We start from the raw sequence: 22,805 nt of genomic DNA, 5'->3' as shown, positions 1-22,805 counted from the left end.
GGTGCTCCATGCATTTTTAAAAAGTATTTCTAACAGTCGTGGGTATTGGACAGCACTGGAGATACAAATCTTTCTCCTCTAACGGCTTCCCTGACTTTGGTGTTTTCGGCAAAGGTTTCCCCATTTCAGGAGTCATTCATGATTGCATGATCCAGCTAGTTCTCCAACCCTGTTGATTCTGCCTTAACAGTTCATGTTACCTCTTGCCTTTCTGTTCTGGTGCATTGTCTAAACTCTAGGTTTAGCCCCAATACCTACCTCGCAGACTCCTGTCCTAGCTGTTTTACCTGTGTCCCTGCCTTAACATTAGCCTAAACGTTGCCTCAGAATTACCTAGGAACACAGCTCTAGCTCTGACACGCCTGTACTTATGTCATTTTCTGTTGCTCTCCAACGAATTGCAAAGTCTTTAATGAAAAACAAGGTCCTCTCTGCCCAAGCCCAATATTAATCCAGGGCTACACCTCTCCCTAAACTTCCACTCTCATACGGTGACATAGAGCCCAAATGTATACTCGGGATCAGATCACAAAAATTGCACACCATAGGCCTTGTCTTCTGCCATCCCCTTCCCCCCCACCGCCCCAACCCTGCATCTCCCTAAGGCCTACCTATTCTTTCAATTCCAAATTATCCCCCAAATTATCTCCTTTTCATCCTTCCACTAAGATCCTCCCCCTTCTGATCTATCATTTATTGAGCACCTTGCTTTCTCTATTCTACTGTATATAGTGTAACAAATTATCCTTCACAAATATGTCTAGTCTTGTCAGCTAGATTATACACTGCCTAAAACCTAGAAAACTGTACTTATTTCTTTGAATCTCTAGGAGGTTCAGTGATCAGTATTAATACTAATAATACCTTGGCAATGATGAGAACTCCTTCCTTCCTCCCCTCCTCTCCTCCTCCGCTTCCTTTATTCATAGATTCATGCATTCACTCAGTGGATACTTATTGAAACCCCTCATGAACCAGATGTTATAGTAAGCATTAGGAACAAGACTGTATATAGGACACAATCTCTGACCTCAAGGAATTTATGGTATAATTGGAATATAGACACAGTTTGTTATGAATGGGGCTACCTGTTACTAAGCAATGACTGTCACATGCAACAGTGATCTGAACAGGTGTTAAAGAGTGTGATGCAAGTGAAGTCAACTAGCTGCAAGGAAGTATCACGTGTTTACTAGAGCACATCTCATGCACAAGAGAGTATGGTCAGGAAAGCTTACGAATAGCTCAGTGACTGTGCAGTTTTATGTTCATTGTGAGGTACTGTGCTCCTGGAATAATGGCCTGTTGTCATTTTTGCGGATTTAGTGAGTCTTTTAACTGTTGAAGACATACTACCAAAAATTCTAGTATTCAAAATAATAATACATGAAAGTAGTAAACAAACAAACAAACAAAAACCCAAGAAATTTATGTGTAATGAGAATCTAAAGGAGATTTGACCCAGTCTTAGAAAACAGGCATTCATTTATTTATTTGGCAAGCAGGTAATGGAGTTTGTATGTACTTGCTCTTGGGACAGAGGGATGTAAGAATATTATGTAATTAGAATCACATGTACTGGAAAGTGGTCTGCATAATGACTGTCCCATCCATACATAAGGGTCTGTGAGTCCTTTAGATTGAAATATGGTAAATATCTCAAGTTCTTATATTACTTCATTTTCTAAACTTCAGATTTAGTAATGGGTTGTAATTGCCTTACAAATTCTAGATTACCTTTTTTTTTTAAAAAAAAAGGTAGAGTGCCATTTTTATTTAACGGCAAAAGGCATTTTTAATACATATTTGGTTGTAACAGTCTTTTTTAAAAGATCTATTTTTCTGACACTCTACTCTTAAAATTTCATTTAGGATAAAAAGCAGAGATATTTAAGCTTGACACCGTCAATGACTCATAAAAATGTTCTGGTGGCTATAGATTACTTTTAAATTTCTCTGTACCTTAGGGATTTCTTGATAGGCTGCCCCTGAAAGCAATTAATTCTCAGCCTTATGTGGTTTTATAATGCAAAATTCATTGATGGAAACAGAATTTGAAATAAATTTCCTTCTCGTATAGTAATGAATTTTTGTTTAAATATCTCGAGGCTTTTTAAAAAATACTCTGGCTACACTATGTTTCTTCTTTTTCACCTCTCATATTGACAGTCTCGAAGAAATCTAAATACTTTCTTCATGTTTAAATTTTACAACACTTCATAGACTATTAAACATGGAATATCCTTGTGGGGACAAGAAATCGAATTTGCTCTTGAGAAGGTTTCCAACTAATTGATTTGTAGGACATTATAACATCCTCTAGCTGACAAGCTTTACAAATATAAAAACGAGCTGAACTGAGAGGGTGCTTTTTTACTGACACATAAAAGGTGTCTTTCTGTCTTGTATCCTTTGGATATGGGCATGTCAGTTTCATAGAGAAACTTTCACATGGAGCTTTTTTATTTCTTTCTCTCCCAATAGAACTGCATGTGGTAGCACATTGTTTAATCTTTTCTCAAATAAAAGGACATGGAGCTTCATTTTTGTTTTGCCTTTTTGGTATCTCACAGGAACTCCACGATGGCATCGGGCAGCGGCAAACTGTTGTCAGGATATTGAATGCAAATGGGGAAGAAATAATTCAGCAGTCCTCAAAAACAGATGCCAGTATTCTACAAGAAAAATTGGGAAGCCTGAATCTGCGGTGGCAGGAGGTCTGCAAACAGCTGGCCGAAAGAAAAAAGAGGTAGGGTGACAGATAAAATAGGAATTCTAAAGTTTTAGCGGAGCTGTTTAAGCTGCCCTTAAAAGAAAAAAAAAAAAAGATTTTGTGAAAGATTATAACCAGGGTGAAAGGCATTAACGTTAAGGAGCCCATCAGCAGTTAATAGCAATAGTGAACTTGTTCTTTCTTTTTCTAGAATAATAAAATACGTAGCTGTTGCTAGTTAAATAGGCAGTGCTTTTTGACTGTTTTAAATTTTGAAGTTTGCTTTAAAAATCACACATGATTGTTTAAATATGAATGTCTTCAGTCTATTCTAGCTTAAACAAGCTGCGTCTCAATTATTTTTTAAAGAAGATGAGAAAGGGAAGTTATAAATGACCATTTTGTAGGAAAGCCTGCTCTTTGGCTAGATTTTTTTAACAGCTACAAATGTGACTTATGATGCTGAAAAACATGATAGTCATATTTACCTTTTAGTTCCACTACATTTCTTAGTACATTCTGGAAGAGGGACTTGGGCTGAAAACGTTCAAATCTAGAGAGGAAAACAAAACCTGAGAAAGGTTAGTGTTGAATTCAGTCATCATTTAACTTTCCCTTGGAATGTATCGAAAGCACAGAAAGCCAAGTGTGTGCTGCTGCAGTTGGAAAACATAGATATTTTTATAAACAGGATTTTGTATTATGCTTCCAGTTGTTGCGAATGTTTCCTGTTTCATAAGGGAGGACTTGGTCGTTATTTACCAAATGAGACTATTGTTATGAACAATGAAAACTCAGTTCTACTGCCAAGCTCTTGCTTCCTACCTATCATCTACATAATAGGTGGATTTTAATATTCAAAAAGCTAGAACAACTCACTGATGAGCGTCTTTGGTGAGGATGTGTTAGAAAGATTTTGGAATTACGTCCATTGTCATTGCCCACCTCCTCTGGCCACCTTTGCTCATGTTGCATTATTCAGAAAGTAGGTACAATTCATACTGCTGTACAAAATGAATGCATTAGTTAATCTACACACATGTGCGCACACACATACACAAATCTTGCTAAAGTTAAAAATAATAGCATCATCTAAAAACATTTTTATTTTAAATCTTGGTTTAGAAAATATTGTTTTATGTATATATAAAACAAAATATATATTGTTTTATATATTATATATATAATCATAAAATAAAGATCCAAACTTTGTAGTTAAATTGCTTCCTTGGGAAAGTCATATACTTTTTTTCCCCCAAAAATTGAAATCCTTCTATTAAATACACAACTATCCCATTATTTAAATAACTGATATTTTTACACTATGGGCAGGTTTAAACCTGTATAACATCATTTCTGCCCCAGACCCAGTCTAGTCTAAAATAAGATGTTAAGAAATGGGGAGATTAAGGAAAATTGAATAGCATGTATAAGAATATGTTGCATTCATAAAGTATATTAAATTGATTGGGGGATTATTTTTTCGTTAGTGTATACAAGGTATTGTTTCTCATTTTGAAATACCTTACTCATATAATGTTTGAGTAAAGCTTGTTAATATTTTCTATAACTTCTTACCTGGATTTTTAAATTCTTGTTATTGGTTATTGACTTCTAAATGCAAATTATAACTTATAAATGAAGATAGGGCAATATACCTGTTTCACCAAATAAGCTCTAAAATTTTAGATCTTTCTAAGCTTATAAGAAGTTGGTGTATGCTGACTCTGTTGTGAAGTATTACACAAACTGTAGGTTAATTACAGCTAGGGATTTGGCTGTAATTGGTTAGAAAAAATTTCTCCCATTTAAACATTCTGACCTACATTAACTATTGCACTTTTGTTCCTTAAAAAGTCAAGATCAGCTTCCTTGAGTTTTTTTTTTTTAACTCAGCTTTTAAAGTTGTCTACTTCATGATACATTTAAAAAATAAATGTTAGCATATTTAAATTTCCACTGAGATCAGTTTTGTGGCATACTCAGGATTTTTGTATCATTTAAATTTTATGAAATGTAAAAAAGTAATAAAATATAAGTGTCATTTCTATACAAATACACTCACAGCTATTTCCAAGCACCCAGTAGCACATAAAGTAAAAATAACATATTCTTTATAAAATATTATTTTACTTAACCTAACAATTGTGGGAGGGCTGTACATGAGACTATTATTAATCAGTGTCATGCTTTCAGTGCACCCCAAGCAGAAGTTAGAAGGAGATAGAAGTTATTTATTGCACAGGTGAAAAATAAGATGACTCTTCAAGGTGACAACAGTATTCTTAGTTTGCAGCAGGATTTAAATACAGCTGTTGGAAATAGATAATATTTCATAGTCCATGTACACAGATTAAAAAAAGTGTATAATTTAAGCAATTAAAGTCTACAAAAATTATTTGTAGCTTTATAGCTACATAATCTTAAACATTTCTCTTTGAAAATGTAAGCTATCAGAAATATGAGAAGAAAATTCTCAGAAAATTTCAAATAGCAGTGGACATCCATTAAGGTTAGTCTGTGTTGGAAGTAAATGAAGTATAAAATAGTCAATTAGCTGTGCAATTTAATATAGAAAATTTACCGTTGCCTCAGTTATAAAGCAGAGGAACTGGATAACATCTATAGGTTTAAGCATCATAGTAATGAGTTTAATGATGGCTTAGCTACCAAAAAGGTCTTTGTAAACGAAGAAGATGCAAATGAAAACCTATTGACCATAAAGGAAAGTCATAGGTTAAAACAAAGCAAGCCTGTATATGAAGACTCTTAAGCCTCCAGTCCACTGATAGAATTCAAGGGGTGCCATGAGCTTGAATGGGGGGAAATACCTCTTTGTTTTCACTAACCTCTTAACTGAAGTTGAGCATCCCCTTGCATTTTGAATATAGGCAACAAACCAGAGCAGTGCTAGCAGTATCTGTGAAATCACAGATGTTTTCCTATCTCATTAGAGTTGTTACATATATCTCAAAATATGGTTCATACTTATCACTGCTTCAAAACTACAGTAGTTATTAGATCTACCACAGTATCTTATTAATGTGTTAATAATAAACAAGCAAGCATTACTTTATCACAAATTTGTGTTTCTAATAGTTTTGAAACTATTTCAATACAATTGGCTTCCTTTGGAGTCCTATGTATTTTATATTCTGGATTTAAAAACATTATTCTGAGAAGTCCCAGGCTTCACCAGATTGCTGAAGGGGTCCATAACATTAAAACAACAACAACAACAACACTATTTCTAGTCAGCTGTTCGTTTAATCTGCCCAGACCTCAATCGCATATATTGGGTTGGCCAGAAGGTTCGTTTGGAAAAACCCGAACAAACTTTTTGGCCAACCGAATATCATGGTTTTACTCCTTTTTGATGGTGTAGTCACCATCCTCAAACATTCCTTTATTTTATCCTGGAGTTTTCCAGGAGATGTACCAGTCAAGGGAATGTAGGTGGGCAGGCCTTCAAGCAATGGGTTGCTGACAACATAAGAAACTGTATTTTACTTAGAATAATGTCAGTTTATGAAAGATTGAATGAAAGAGGGAAGCAGCATAATGGGAGGTGAAATCCCTAAATTGAGGAATCTCTGAATCATTGCCCATAGCAATAAAAAATGATCTTAAGAGATTCTCTCTCCTCTTTTCTTTTGACGAATGTGGTATTACTTCCTCCATTTCACAGATAAGACAAAAATTGTACTAACATATATTGAGGAATAACAACTTTAATTTAAATTTTACTGGATTGAAAATATTGCTTGAAATTCTTCTTTTCCAATATTTTTTAGTGAAAAATTTCAAGCATATAGAAAAGTTGAAAAAAAGTAGCATAATGAACACCCATATACCCTCCTCTCCTCCTCCTACATTTCTAGATTCAACAATTAACATTTCACCATATATGCTTTTTCTTTCTCTTTCTCTCTACCTCCCCAGTATCTGCCTTTATGTAATATAGTAAATAATATACACACACAAATTTTTGTTGTTTTAACAATTGCATGTAAATTATAAACACTCTTATACTTAACCACTAAATACTTCAGCATGCATCTCCTTAGAATAATGACATGCTGTATATAACCATGAGTGTTTATCATGCTCAAGAAAATTGAAAATAACACCATATTTTTAATGTCCTGTCCATGCATCTTTTCAAATTAGAGTTTTCTCCGGATATATGCCCAGGAGTGGGATTGCTAGATCATATGGTAACTCTTTTTAGTTTTTTTAAGGAACCTCCATACTGTTCTCCATAGTGACTGCACCAATTTACATTGCCACCAACAGTGTAGGAGGGTTCCTTTTTCTCCACACCCTCTTCAGCATTTATTATTTGTAGAGTTTTTGATGATGGCCATTCTGATTGGTGTGAGGTGATACTTTGTTGTAGTTTTGATTTGCATTTCTCTAATAATTAGCAATGTTGAGCACCTTTTCATGTGCCTCTTGGCCATCTGTATGTCTTCTTTGGAGAAATGTCTGTTTAGATCTTCTGCCCATTTTTGGATTGGGTTGTTTGTTTTTTTATATTAAGTCGTATGAGTTGTTTGTATATTTTGGAGATTAATCCCTTGTCAGTAGCATCATTTGCAAATATTTTCTCCAAGTCCATAGGTTGTCTTTTCATCTCATTTATGGTTTCCTTTGCTGTGCAAAAGCTTTTAATTAGGTCCTATTAGTTGATTTTTGTTTCTCTAGGAGACAGATCCAAAAACATATCACTGCGATTTATGTCAAAGAGTGTTCTGCCTATGTTTTCCTCCAGGAGTTTTATAGTATCCAGTCGTACATTTAGGTCTTTAATCCATTTTGAGTTTATTTTTGCATATGATGTTAGAGAATATTCTAATTTCATTCTTTTACATGTAGCTGTCCAGTTTTCCCTGCACCACTTATTGAAGTGACTGTCTTTTCTCCATTGTTTATTCTTGCCTCCTTTGTCGTAGATTAATTGACCGTAAGTGTGTGGATTAATTTCTGGGCTTTATATCCTGTTCCTTTGGTCTATATGTCTGTTTTGTGCCAGCACCATACCATTTTGATGACTGTAGTTTTGTAGTATAGTCTGAAGTCAGGGAGCCTGATTCCTCCAGCTCCATTCTTCTTTCTCAAGATTGTTTTGGCTATTCATGGTTGTTTGTGTTTCCACACAAATTTAAGTTTTTTTTCTTCCAGTTCTGTGAAAAATGCCATTAGTAATTCGATAGGGATTGCATTGACTCTGTAGATTGCCTTGGGTAGTATGGTCATTTTAACAATACTGATTCTTCCTATCCCAGAACAGAGTATATCTTTCCTTCTGTTTGTGTGGTCTTCAATTTCTTTTATCAGTGTCTTATAGTTTTTGGAGTACAGGTCATTTGCCTCCTTGAATAAGTTTATTCCCAGGTATTTCTTTCTTTTTGATGCAACGATAAATAAGATTGTTTCCTTAATTTCTCTTTCTCATATTTCATTGTTAGTATATAGAAATGAAATAGATTTATGTTTATCAATTTTGTATCCAGCAAATTGACTGAATTTATTGATGAGCTCTAATAGTTTCTGGTAGCATCTTTAGGATTTTCTATGTATGGTATCATGTCATCTGCAAACATGACAGTTTTACTTCTTTTCCAATTTCGATTCCATTTACCTTCTATTTTCTGTATTTCTTTTAAACTGGAAGTTGGGTCTAGGTGGAACTTGAAAAGATACAAGTCAAATGTTTTTGACAAGAATACTTCATATAGGATGCTATGTAATTTTTATCACATCAGGAGATGCATAATATGAGGTATTCTCACTCTAAATGATGCTAAGTTTGATCACTTGCTTAAGATGGCAACAATTAGATATTGAATTGTAAAGTAATATATTTTTATTTGAAATTAGTAAGTCATCTGATGGCTTTAATACCCATTGATGATCCTTCCCTGGCCCAATTGTTACATTGGGGACTCAAAATTATGATTTTCCTAGTTCTGACATGAATCCTACAAGCTGATTTCTTCTATTAAAAAAAGAAAACACTTCCTTTTTTTCTCTCTTTGATCTCAATATGGACTTATGGATTCTGATTTAGTCAATATGTTGTAATGAATTAGTTATCGTTCTTGCTGATCCTCACCTCTACCAAATTTAACCAGTGGGAGCCCGTTCAAGCTTTCTGCTGAAATGTCCCAGGTTCACCTTGTATTTTCCCTGCCCCAGGTATGGAATCTAGCATTCTCTAAGGGCCTCTGATTTCCTTCACTGGAGAATGTTATATAGAAGCCAAGACCCGGGCAGTAACACCTTCTCAAAGGAATACTGGCACCCTTCTGGCAAGCAGTACTAGGGGAAAAAATCTTTTCATGTTACTTTTGCAAGGATGCAAACATCTCTATCAATCAGAATACATCAAAATCCAAAGTAAGGCTAAGCATATTAAAAAGTTCTTATTGTGTTAGACCTCATGTAAAAGCAGTAACTTCTTATTCATTTCAGTGCCTCTACTGCTGAATTTTTGAACAGAAGTTTACCTGTATATAATCTATGCTAGTTTACCAAGCAAATTAATGGTGTAAATAAGCTAATGGGAGGCATTCCTGAATGTACTTAAGGGAAGAAATTGTTTTTTAAAGACCTTAGCTCACTGTTCGCGTGCAAATAGATGCTGTTAATTAGAAATGAGCCTTATCTAATTCATTAAAGTAGGCCTAGTAGGACCTCTTCTTGAAAATCTCCATTAGCAATTCATATTACTCTATGCACCCTTTGTAAGACAACTGTTTTCTCTTAAGTCTTCTTTAATTTTGGCTTCTCACTAATTCAGATGTCCCTAACAAAATAGTCTTCAGATAGCACTTTGTCTTCTACAAAATGAAAACCAAAATTTTACTATAATTCACAAGTCTCTTTGTGGTGTAGGCCATATTTTAAATGTAGCCAACATATACGTGTAAACCAGCGCTAAAAGCCTTTTCACACATTCACCCTTGGCCCCCCAGGATCCCTCCAGCCCTGACTCGAGTCCACTTGCTTTATACCTGAACTTCCCTGGTTTCTTATCACCAGTTTTAACCCTGATTCTTCATCCAACCTGGAGTTTGCAGACTGAGTGCCCATAAGCCGAATCTAGCTTGGAAAGCGCGTGGTCTTTTTACATAGGCACTGTTATGAAATAATTGCCAACATTTAAAAATTGAGAGTCTTCATATTTTTAAAAAAAAAGGATTTCTGTCTCGTTTTGAAAACTTAGATCTGGCTACTAGGCACTCATTCCGACGTTCTCTCAAGGCATGATCAGTTGCAACTAAGTAACAGATGTTTCTTGCTGCTCAAAGTGTGATCTCTGGACCAGAGCACAGACACCACCCGGGAGTTGCTAAGAAATGCAGAATCTAATAAATCATAGTCAGCATTTTAACAAGATTCCCAGGTGATTCATGTGCATCTTAAAGTTTGAGCAGCACTGGTTTGGGCAAGCAAGCCTTCTCTTCAGTTTGCCACAATTGTTCCACCTCAGTCATTTATATTAATTGCTTTCCCATAGACATTTGACTTAATAATACATTATATAGACCCTTATATACTGATGATGATGATGATGGTGGTGATGACAGCACTTAATATTGCCAGGAGCGGTTCCAAGTGCTTTACATAGCTCATGTAGTCCTCATAACAACTCTATTCTTATTTCCATGTCTACAGAAGGGCAGTTGGAGCACAGACTGCTGAAGTTCTTTGCCCCAGATCACATAACTAGCAAGTATTTGAACCAGGATATAAGCCCAGATAGTCCTAAGTCTCGCATTGTTATTCTAGATCCGATTTTACATTACTTAGCTTGGACCTTTAGTGTCCTCTAAGATATACTTCTGTCGACTAAAAATATATATATACAACCTAAAAGTTGAGAGTTATGTTTTATTCGGCAGACATACTGAGGCCTTCAAGCCTGGGAGGCAGCATCTCGAGTAACCCTGAGAAAACTGCTCCAAGGAGGTGAGGCGAGAGGGGAGCTAGGATATATAGGAGTTTTGCAACAAAGGGCAGGTAGTCTGAACGTCAAAAGGTTATTGTTAAAGAAAACCAGATATCTCAGGTTAAGGAATTTAGCACTTTTCTTCCTATGGGAAGATGCAAGAGTCTGGGCTCACTTCAGTCATTCGTTTGATATGCACCCCAGCTATCTCAGGCCCGTATCCTGTCTTTTCACATCCTGAGTTTCCTCAGGGATCACCGTCGGGCGTGGCTGCAGTCTTATGGCTGCTAGATGGCAGGTATTCTTTGTTTCCTTCCTGAGTTCCCTCAGGACTCACTGGTGGAGGACTGCAATCTCTGATGACCGTGACATCCTTTGTTTACTGATATGGCAGGCAATATTTTATTTCTCACAGTTTCTGCCCACCAGCCTCTCACTTACCAAGCCCATTCCCTTACCTGGCCATACTCAGTAGCAAGTGAATAGGACATGAAATCTGTTCTGACCTATCTTTGCAAGCATGTTATCTGCCATTTTCACCATTTCAGCTGGTGTCTCAAGCATAAAATGACCTGAAGTGTTCTGTCATTCAGCTTTTGCAAAAGCCATTTACTTTTGTGTTAAATTGCCTTTCCCCTTAATTTTTGTTCAAAATCCTACCCATGCTTCAGAACCCAACTGAAGTGCTATTTCCTCAATGAATGTTACCTGCTCTTCTCAAGCAGAAGTGCTTTGCTCTCAAGTTCTTCTTGCTCCCTTTCATAACACTCACATAACATTTTACATATCTATTATATATCATATGTACATATATTTTATTTCCCCAGCAAGATTGAAAGCTTCATGAGGGCAAGGCAACGTCTTACTCTCCTCTCTATAACCCACAATACTTAGCAGAAAATCTAGTACATTGTGAATGACCAAAAATTCTTTTCTCAATTTAAATAGTAAAAATTTCTATCCACATTCAAATTAAACTAGGCATTTAAATCTTTACACTTGACATTGTTACATAGGTTAAAAATAGATCTACAGAGCCTGAACCATTTTTTAAAATGTTTTTATAATATCACATTTCCATGGATATATTTTTAGTTCTGAAAATTGGACTTGATCAGTTTTAATCTTAAAAATGGAAGAAGTTGGGTTAATAACTCATAGTTTAGGTGTTCTCCAGAGTTTAATACTCTTAAGAGAAAATGACTTCAATTCCCATAGTTATTTACACCAAAAAGAAGGTCTTTGATTCAAACACTTTGTACATTTGTTTGTGTCAGTCTTACTGGATCACAACTAGTAAATTCTAGTGATCTAAGTGGGAATTAGACTTGAAATTAGGTATTTTACCCTCATCCAACCTGTAACCAGAAGATATTTTAGATGCAATCCATATTGCCAAAGATCTATTTTTAGATTGATCAGAGAGGATCATACAGATATTATTATCCACAGGTGTCTATGGAAAAGCTCATCTCTTCCCATCTGTTCTCTGATGACTCTTGAAAAGCTTTCAAGGGCATTCATAATTCTTCATCAAAAGACTATGAAAAATTAGCTTCATAGCTAATCCTTTTAGGTCCTATTTTCTTCTTTGAAACTTGGCAAATTCTAGTGAAACTGACTAGCTGGATCCAAACATGCTGTCACATTGGCTGGTACAGACAATATCGCTCTCTATAGATACACAAGTGAATGCATACTCTGTATGGTCTTCTATCAACTTTTATGGGGCTGGGGAGGTGGGAGTTGAAGTAGGGAGGATGATCTCTGGCATGGGCCTTGTAGGTTGGCAGGAGTCAAATGAAGAATGAATGGACACACCAGAGAGGAAACGTGATAGGAGCAAAATCAATGAAACAGAGTAGATACGTTGAAGGACTACGTGCAGTTCAGTACAGATATGCTGTCTTAAATCTCCATTTACTTTACTCATCTACCTATTCTAAGCTTTTCATTCAATATATAAAACCAACAGCCCAATTCCTATTCCAAACTGAATGCTGGATATTAGTAACTTATAGATGTTTTTAAAAGTTTTTCAAGTGGACTTCCTGAAACCATGCACCTTGCCTCCCACCATTTGAGAGTATGATTTCTAAGAGTCAACCGTGTGCTGTTCCCAACCCATTTATGCAAGTTATTCTTATTTTTAGAATTTTCTTATTCAATTAAATATTACATAAACTAATAAAATTGGAATGCAGAGAGAAAGAAAATTGTGGTTTCTATTAAAACTAAGTTGAATGCTTTGGAAGACTGATTAGCAAATAATGCTGTTCAATTAGATATGGATGAAGCAACTATTTAAAATTGGGGGTAGAGGGTAGAAACCACAAAAATCTGGAAGGATTTTGCATTTAGATTTTTTTCCAATGTCTCTAAATCTTACTCTAAAGAAATCAAAACTAAAAGTCATAGATTATGCAGTCTAGGAGTGTTTTATACAAGAAAGAATATGCTGAATTTCAGTCAGTTCCCCCATACCAAATGAGTAGTGAGTTAATGATCATTTATATGTTCTAGGTGAAAATAAAATGTTTAAATATGCATAAACGACTTTATATAATCCCTCCAGCTTAACAATATTGTTCCAAAACCTGCCTATCCAGTCATCCCCATCAAGTTTAGTAAGAGGATTTCTCTTGTTTGTCTAAAGGACAAAGTGCGGTGTGGTGCTAAATAGGGCAGTCAAGATGGACCATGTCATAAAAGATTTTGTATCTCAAAAAACTTCTTTCTGGGGTGGCATAGAAGAACACGGGGAGGTTTTTCAATAGATGAGATTTGGAACCATATAGGCCCCTCTGATAGTTGAGCTCAGGGTGAAATGAAGAGGGTGAGACTGGCAGCTGGGTGACTCACGTTAAGTAGTTTTGTAGTATTTCAGAGTAAGGACAATGAGTGTCTGAGCAAAATAAAGCTTATAAAGATGAGACACATTCAAGATACTCGGTAGATGAAAGTAAAATAACTTGGTAATTGATTAGATGAGAGGGTTGGGAGCTTGAAGGAAGGATTCTAGGAGAACCCCCTTCCCCAGATTTCTGGCTTGGAGAATTGGCCGAATGGAGTGCTGTTAGTTATGAGAGGAAATACAAGGGGCCGTACGCAGATGGAAAGAAGGCAAATCAGACATAAAGACGTCAACTTGGGATATGATAGGTTTGAGGGGCCTGTGGAACAATTAAAACAAGGTAGTCAGAAAACATGCATTTGGATGTGCAAGGCTGAAGGCACTGAGCCTTTTTCTTCTCAGTGAAGCCATGGTAGCAATCCCCAGTCAACTAACCGCTTCTCAATGAGATCCCTTTCTCATTTCATTTACTCACTAGCTGGTAAACAAAAGAGAGTTCCCAGAGTACGTATTAACAAGTAAACACTGCTGTGGAGAAAGGGTTCAGGTGTTAGGAAGCTACTGTGGCAGATGAATACTAGTGGTGACTAATTGACTGAAGTAATACCTATGATCTCTGTGGGGTCACAGACTACCACCCTTAACTCACAAATCAGAAGCGCTGGTAGACAAAATATGGGAGACAGACCAGGAGAACATATTCATCACAACATACAAAAAAATAAGCTCAAAGTTCTCATCCTACTAATCGCAGATCAGAAATGGCCTCTGTGTATGTTTGGGGCACCCTGGTGAAAGCAAGGTTGTCTACAGCATATTTAAAGCATGGATACAGCATTCAATGAAATGCAGACGGTCAATACAGAGGTAGCTAGAGAGCCTATAACATGAGAAATAAGCACAACGCAAAGCATGCCCCATAAGACTCCATACTTGGAGTCCTGTAAATGCACTCTCCCTTTAAGGTTATTGGTGTCTAAAATCTGTCTACTGTTGTCTGTCTGACTCAACAGCAGCTCCACCTGGATCCCACCATTTTCTTAAACCAGACCAAAAGGCATTTTGCATTCTTTCCATTTTCCTTGTTGCTGAGGAAACTTGAAATGACTACCTTCAAAGCCTGTCCTGTGAGACATATTTCACATTATGAGCAATCATTTCCGAAGTGCTTTTTATGTTAGAATTACAAGCCATCATACCACTAAAAAGAAACACAATATTCACAGGTCAGTAGACCATCTTTGTGCACAAAGGAAAACCCGGACTAGAGATAAAAATGTGTTGATCACGTCATTGATTACTTCCTTGGATTTAATATAATTGTAGGATGCCTTAGATATGTGTGCTAGTCTATTCTCATGTTCCCTTTAACAAATCTCGTCTTTTTTAGTAATTCTGAACTGGTGTAGTTTGGCCATTAATATATATCTAAAGTTATCATAATTTGCTTTTTTCCATATAGATTAATTTAAATGAAAATATGTTTTTCTCTTTTTATCCACTGATAAATATGTTTTTAAAAACCTTTTCTAAAATGGAAAACACCATACATGTGTGAGCTGCTAATCTAATAATTTTTCACTTCGTTATACATTCACCAGTATAATAATATCTCCTCATTTTCAGAAGACCTTATCTCTTAGTTCACAGGAACCTTGCCCAATTAATTATTCTCTCTCCCCTGTATGCACACAAGCATAAGTGTATCTTCATCCTTTCTCTACTGGCTTCCTACCCTTGACCAAGTAAGTGTATTTAGCTCCCAGATTAAAAATAAATTACCAACACTCCTTTCTTAATGTGCTCCACTGTACTTGTCAGGGTTTTTAGCTCTGAATAACAGAATCCAGTTCTCTTTAATGTAAGCAGAAATTGACTTTATGAGAAGGATAAAGACCTGCTCCTATTCCCATATAGAAGGATAGAACATCGGCTCAAAAATGGGCAGAAACCGAGGGAGAGGCTCAGCTCTAGGAACAACAGTCCAACTCATACCCTGTGTCTGCATGCTGCCATGGATCACTCCACCACTACAGATGGGGTGACAAATGCCACTGCTGATGGAAAGAATTCTAAATGGTCCCTTGCAATTTTCTGTCATTAATTTCCAGATTCAAAAACTGAACTTCCTCCTTCAGATTCCACACTGATCTTAGGAAATCCCACCATGTATGCAGGGTGTTCAGATTCTAGGCAGCCAAAATTGTGAAAGGTCTCTTACTTCCCCGTCCTAGTAGTTATTCCCATTTGAATCCTTCTCTTCCTAGTCACTAATACTTAAAATCACATATTCTCTTTTATCTCATCTCTTTTTTTTTGCTCTTGGTCCCCGCCACTGCTCTGATACAATCTTTGCCAAGGCCATCAATGATCTCCTGTAGTTAAATCCACTGGACATATCTCAGTCCCACTGAGGCCTCAAAATCAATGTATCCAACACTTAAATATGTTCTATTCCTCCACAGAGGTACTCTGAGTGGCATCACTATCTATTCACCTGTCAAGGCTAGAAACTTGGAAATAACAGAGTTAATATTGACACTAAATTTTGTGTCAATCCAATGAATGGTCTTTGTCAAGAGTTTTACAAATGTTTCCCTGTGTAATCTTCACAGCAACTCAGTTTTAAAGATCTTTCATGTCCACCTTCTCTCCTGACTGTGAGATGGTAATCAGAGGATGGCAGTATTCCTTTGTCCGTTTTACAAATTATCAAATTGCAGCTCAAAAAGATTAAGATACTGTGCCAAGGCTAATCAGAATTATAGAAGGATCAAGGACTAAAAGTCAGTGATGCTGACCCCAAATCTGTGCCTTTTCTGTTGTCCTATGATCATATTTACCTATGTGAACAAAACAGCTAATAAGGATAACAGCGACAAGACAAATTAACAATGAGTGTTGGACTTCCCTGGTGGCGCTGTGGGTAAGAATGTGCCTGCCAATGCTGGAGACACGGGTTTGATCCCTGGTCTGGGAAGATCCCACATGCTGCGGAGCAGCTGGGCCCGTGTGCCACAACTACTGAGCCTGCGTTCCAGAGCCTGCGAGCCACAACTACTGAGCCCGTGTGCTGCAACTACTGAAGCTTGCACACATAGAGCCCATGCTCCACAACAAGAGAAGCCACCGCAGTGAGAAGCCTGCGCACCACAACAAGGAGTAGCCCCCACTCGCCGCAACTAGAGACAAGCCCGTGCACAGCAACTAAGACCCAACACAGCCAAAAATAAATATATATATTTTTTAATTTAAAAAAACCCGAGTGTTCCCTCCATCTTTACTAACCATTTAGAAAGACTCAAGCCTGTCTCTTCTCATATTTGTGCTTCCTCCAATATCTAAGGGTAATACTATCTTTGGTAGTATTAAATGATGTGGAATTTGGATAATAAGTAAAGAAGGCTGAGTAAAGGGCAATTACATAGCTGGAGGGGGAAAGCTGATCTACAAAATAAAGAGAACAAGAGAATACTTGAATATAGGTCTAGTTTGTGTAGAGTTTCAGAAATTGAAAGATTCTGAAGTAGTTGATGGATATGAAAGAAAGGAGAAGTGGAATTTCTGGAATCTTCTGTAACTTCTGAATTCGTACCCTTTTTTGACCCAGAAATGTGGATTGAAATTAGGATTATTTTCCAGTGATCTTTTGTTTTTAGACTGGGTTTTTGTGCATGTAACTCTCTGAAAAGTTAGAGTCATGAGGGTCCCTGTATTTTATTAGGATTATATGTGAGAACAAAACTCTACTTTATGAACCAATATAATATATTTTTTAAAGTCATCAGGGTGTATCCATGACAAAAATAGCTTGTTTCTCCTACTGATTTATTTGGTATTTTCTTGCCAATTAACCTTTCCATGGGACAGTGGAAGCTAAGAGTAATTGGCGTTGGGGTTGGCCAATAAAATAAAACTGCTAACTAAATGCTGGAGAATAACCACCTCTGTTCCCACTTGTATTTATTACCCTTGGAAGTAAATAGCATGCTACTTTTTTGTTTATATTTTTATTTTGCTTTTTTGTTTGGCAGTTTACTTGAATTATGAGTCTTATTTTACTCATTAGAAAAATAAGGATAATAATACATCTCTTGTAGGGTTGCTGTAAGGGTTAGAGATAATGTAACTAAATTGACTAGTCCTGTGCCTGGCACATAAGGAGGGCTTAGAAATTACTCTCTGGAAACAGGTCTTCTGGGATAGCAAAATGAGTAGGTCAACAGATCTACTCAAAAACCTGCAAAAGCTGTACAAAATATTTTACGATCCTGGAAGTCAACCAAAAGCATATACCTAATTGAAAAGTGATTATATAAGGAAAACTATTGAACTTTGAATAAGAATAGTGGTAGTCTTTGGTGTTTTTTGCCTGGGACTGCTCCCAGTCTCCACCCACCAGCTTGGTCAGCATAGTTCTTAGACCAGGGTGTTATAACACATGAAAACCAGCAGCTTCACTGCCATAGGGTTTGACTTTATTTGGAGCCAAGCGTATAAAACCCCATGCCCAGAAGCATCAGTATCAGTAGAGAACTAGGTGGCAAATAAATGGGCTGACAAATAAATGGGCAATTTCAGCTGGCCTAAAATTGCTGTTTTGCTTGGGGCAAACAATTGACTGGAAGACTAGCCAGAAATTTGATTTATCAGTAATATATGAGAAATGAGACAGCCATAAAGAGCTTGGACAAGTTGTCCGTATATCTGCTGTAAGATGACTTTAAAACTGCTTAAAATTTGAATACATTCCCTTACATAAATACAGATCCATTGACAAAAGTTGGAAATTTTACTGACTCAAGGTGTTTGAACACAACTGCTGACCAATCATTGCCTAATGACAGCTAAGCTATGCTGACCTCTAGTAAGCTAAACATTTAAAAAAAAAAAAACAGAGAAAGGTTGTTAACAGTCATACACTATGGGGAAACATTCCACAGATATTGTCCAGATAAGTTATTAAAACTTCAATAATAACAACCCTGTGGGTGTGGAAGGAAATCAGAATCTGGAGCTGCTTCAATATATTAATTAAAATGTTGAATTTTGTAGACAAACTATGATACATCCAAAGAAACAGGGAACTGTGGCCCATAGTCAGGGAAAAAAGCACACAACAGAATTTGTCTCTGAGTTGGCCCAGATAGAGACTTCAAAGCTCCTATTATATTGATAAATACCTTCAAGAAGGAAAAAAAAACTGTGTTTAAATAATTAAAGGAAAGTATGATGACAATGACAATAAATAAAGAATATCAACAGATGTACATTATAAAAAAGAAAGTACCATAACTAAAGTGAAAAATTCACCAAAGTAGTTCAAGAGATTTCAGGTGGCAGAAGTATCAGTAAACTTGAAGATAAATATAAACTGTTCAGTCTGAAGAGCAGAGAAAAAAAAAGAATGAAAAACAAATGACCAGAGATTCAGAGACCTGTGGGAAAACATTGAGTGTATCAATGTAGGTATTATGAGAGTACCAAAAAGCAAAGAAAGAGATAGGGACAGAAAAATTATTTGAAGAAATCACGGTCAAAACTTTACAAATACAATAAGTCCCCTACATACGAACCTTCAAGTTGCGAACTTTCCAAGATGCAAACTGTGTTTGCATGTCCAATCATGTAAGTTAGTTCACGTGCCTGGCATATATTGTCATGTGCGTGCATCCTCTACAAGTGGTTGTGCTTTTGTGTACTTTACAGTACTGTATAGAGTACAGCAGTACAGTATCTTTATTTCAAGCCCAGGATGTCTGGAAGCAAGTGTAAAAGCAGCGGTGATGTAGCTGGTACTGTTGAGACGCGCCAAGCCATAACGATGGAACTTGCTGGGCAACATGAGGAGCCTACTAATGAAGACCTGATGGAACTGGAAGCCCAGAGAAAGGACGAAGAGAGACAAGAAGAAGAAGTAACTGAAGAACAGAAGAGATTCACGATGCAGGAAATGGCAAGGGGATTTTCTTTATTTGAGGAGGCACTGTTAGTTTTTGAGGCACAGGACCCAAGCATAGAATGGTACACGAAGGTTGCAGCAGCCATTCAGAATGCAATCCAGTGCTATCATGTCATCTATGACAAGAAAAAAAGAGCTGCTACCCAGACATCACTGGATTGTTTTTTCAAGAGGGTAGATAGTATTGAATCCAGCAAGGAACCAGAACCTGTGCCATCAATGTCAGGCGTGAGTGACATTGCAGCTTGCCCTCCGTCTCCTATTGCTGATGATCCTTTAGCTCTACCATCTCCCGCCTCCTCTCCCTCCTGCAGTCAGTAACTCTTCTTGCCTGTTCACTCAGTACCAGACCCATTATGCCAGCTGTTGTACTGTACTACTGTACTTTTCAAGGTACTGTACTGTAAGATTAAAAATGTTTTCTGTATTTTTTGTGTTTTATGTATTATTTGTGTGGAAATTATTATAAACCTATTACAGTACAGTACTGTATAGCCAGCTGTGTTAGTTGGGTACCTAGGCTAACCTTCTTGGACTTGTGAACAAATTGGACTTATGAATGTGCTCTTGGAATGGAACTCGTTCATATGTAAGGGAGCTACTGTATGATGAGGTTCAATAAACCCCAAACAAAATAAACCCAAGAACACCTGAAAACATCACAGTCAAACTATTGAAATACAACCACAAGTGGAAAAATCTTGAAAAAAGCCACAGAAAAATGACTCATCTTGTATAGGGAAACATAAAATGATTAGCAGCTAACTTCTCATCGTAAACAATGGAGGTCAGATACAGTGGAACAGCATATTCAGAAGTCTGAAAGAAAAAAAACTGTCAACCAAGAGTTCTAGATAAAGTAAATGTATCCTTTAAAAATGAAGGTGAACAAAGACTTTCTCAAACAAACAATAAGAATATTTTCTTGGTAGCTGGCCTGACATACATGCAAAAACTAAAGGAACTCCTTCAGGCTGAAAGAAATGATATTCAGTAACTCATATCTACAAGAATAAATGAAGAGCAACACAGTTGGTAAATATGTAGATAAATATTAAAAAACTGTACAAATACAGGTATGTATTTCTCTTTTCTTCTCCTATCCCCTTTAAGACATGTTATTGCTTAAAAACAATAATTATAATACTGAATTTTTGTGTTATATATGGGTGAAATAAATATGATGGCAGCACAAAGGCAGAGGGAAAATGGAGCTTATCAGAGCAAAGTTTCTATATTTTAGTGGAATTAGGTTTTTTTTCTAGCTTTATTAAGGTATGATGAACAAATACATTGTACATATGTAAGATGTACAATGTGGTATTTTTATGTAAGTATACCTTGTATAATCATTACTACAATCAAGCTAATTAACATATTCATCACTTTACATAGGTATTATTTGTGTACATGTGGTCAGAATATTTAAAATCTACTCTCTTAGCAAATTTCAAGTATATAATGCAATGTCATTAACTGTAGTCACCATGCTCTGCATTAGATCTCTAAGACTTATTCATCTTACAGTTGAAAGTTTGTACCCTATGACCAACATCTCATTTTTCTCACCCTTAACCCCTGGCAACCATCATTCTACTCTGTTTCTCTGAGTTCAAGTATTTTTTCAATCTCACATGTAAGTGAGATCATACACTATTTGTCTTTCTGTGTCTGGCTTATTTCACTTACTACAAGTCCTCTAAATTTATCCACATTACCACAAGTGGCAGGATTTCTCTCTTAAGGCTGAATAGCATTCCATTGTGTGTGTGTGTGTGTGTGTGTGTGTGTGTGTGTGTGTGTGTGTGTGTGTGTGTGTGTATCTCACGTTGTCCATTCATCTGTTGATGGGCACTTAGGTTGCTTCCATGTTTTGACTATTGGGATTAATGCTACAATGAACTTCGGAGTGCAGTTATTGCTTCAAGAGTGTGATTTCATTTCCTTTTGATATATGCCCAGAAGTGGTTCTGCTGAATCATATGATAGTTCTAATTTTACCTTTTTGAGAAACTGCCATACTGTTTTCCAAAATGACTATACCAGTTTACATTCCCACCAACAGTTTATAAGCGTCCCCTTTTCTCCATACCCTTGCCAATACTTGTAATCTCTTGTTTTTTCGATAATAGCCATCGTAATAGGAGTGAGTTAAATTAGTTTTCATCTGAGTAGACTATAATAAATTAAGATGCATATGTAATCTTTTCTTATTTTTTTGTTTGGGTTTTTAAAATTTATTTTTTATATCAGAGTATATTTGATTTATAATATTTGTTAGTTTCAGGTGTACAGCAAAGTGATTTAGTTATACATATACTCTGAGTATATATACTCATATATATATCTATTCTTTTTCAGATTCTTTTCCCATATAGGTTATTACAGAGTATTGAGTAAAGTTCCCTGGGTGTACAGTAGGTCCTTGTTGACTATCTATTTTATATATAGTAGTGTGTATATGTTAATCCCAACCTCCTAATTTATCCCTCCCCCACGCCTTTCCTCTTGGTAACCATAAGTTTGTTTGCTAAGTCTGTGAGTTTGTTTCTATATTGTAAATAAGTTCATTTGTATCATATTTTCGATTCCACATTTAAGTGATATCATGCAGTATTTGTCTTTCTCTGACTTACTTTGCTTAGTATGATAATCTCTAGGTCCATCCATGTTGCTGCAAATGGCATTATTTCATTCTTTTTATAGCTGAGTAATATTCCATTCTATATATGTACCACATCTTCTTTATCCATTCATACGTTGATGGACATTTAAGTTGCTTCCATGTCTTGGCTATTGTAAGTAGTGCTGCAGTGAACATTGGGGTGCATGTATCTTTTCAAAGTATGGTTTTCTCCGGATATATGCCCAGGAGAGGGATTGCTGGATCATTTAGTAGCTTTATTTTTAATTTTTTAAGGAACCTCCATACTGTTCTCCATAGTAATTGTACCAGTTTACATTCCCACCAACACTGTAGGAGGGTTCCCTTTTCTCCAAACCCTCTCCAGCATTTATTGCTTGTAGATTTTTTGATGATGGTCATTCTGACTGGTGTGAGATGGTACCTCATTGTAGTTTTGATTTGCATTTCTCTAATAATTAGCGATGTTGAGAATCCTTTCATATGCCTCTTGGCCATCTGTATGTCTTCTTTGGAGAAATGTCTATTTAGGTCTTCTGCCCATTTTTTGATTGAGTTGTTTTTTCTTTTTGATATTGAGCTGCATGAGATGTTTGCATAATTTGGATATTAATCCTTTGTCAGTTGCATCGTTTGCAAATATTTTCTCTCATTCTATGGGTTGTCTTTTTATTT

At 36.3% G+C, this 22,805-nt stretch overlaps 1 protein-coding gene across 6 annotated transcripts in view; it reads left to right on the top strand.

Moving 5' to 3' along the window:
- DMD (dystrophin) overlaps positions 1–22,805 on the top strand; it is a 2,476,968-nt gene that overhangs the window by 1,614,455 nt on the left and 839,708 nt on the right. For all 6 annotated transcript variants that reach the window (XM_059910880.1, XM_059910875.1, XM_059910877.1 and 3 more), the window contains one exon: positions 2,574–2,749. In XM_059910880.1, coding sequence (XP_059766863.1) covers positions 2,574–2,749 — 176 coding nt within the window. The remainder of the gene's footprint in view (positions 1–2,573; positions 2,750–22,805) is intronic.

Source organism: Balaenoptera ricei, chromosome X, assembly GCF_028023285.1.
Source record: "Balaenoptera ricei isolate mBalRic1 chromosome X, mBalRic1.hap2, whole genome shotgun sequence".
NCBI classification, from domain to species: domain Eukaryota; kingdom Metazoa; phylum Chordata; class Mammalia; order Artiodactyla; family Balaenopteridae; genus Balaenoptera; species Balaenoptera ricei.
Note: the sequence above shows the minus strand (reverse complement) of the source record. Positions and strands in the feature narration are given on the sequence as shown.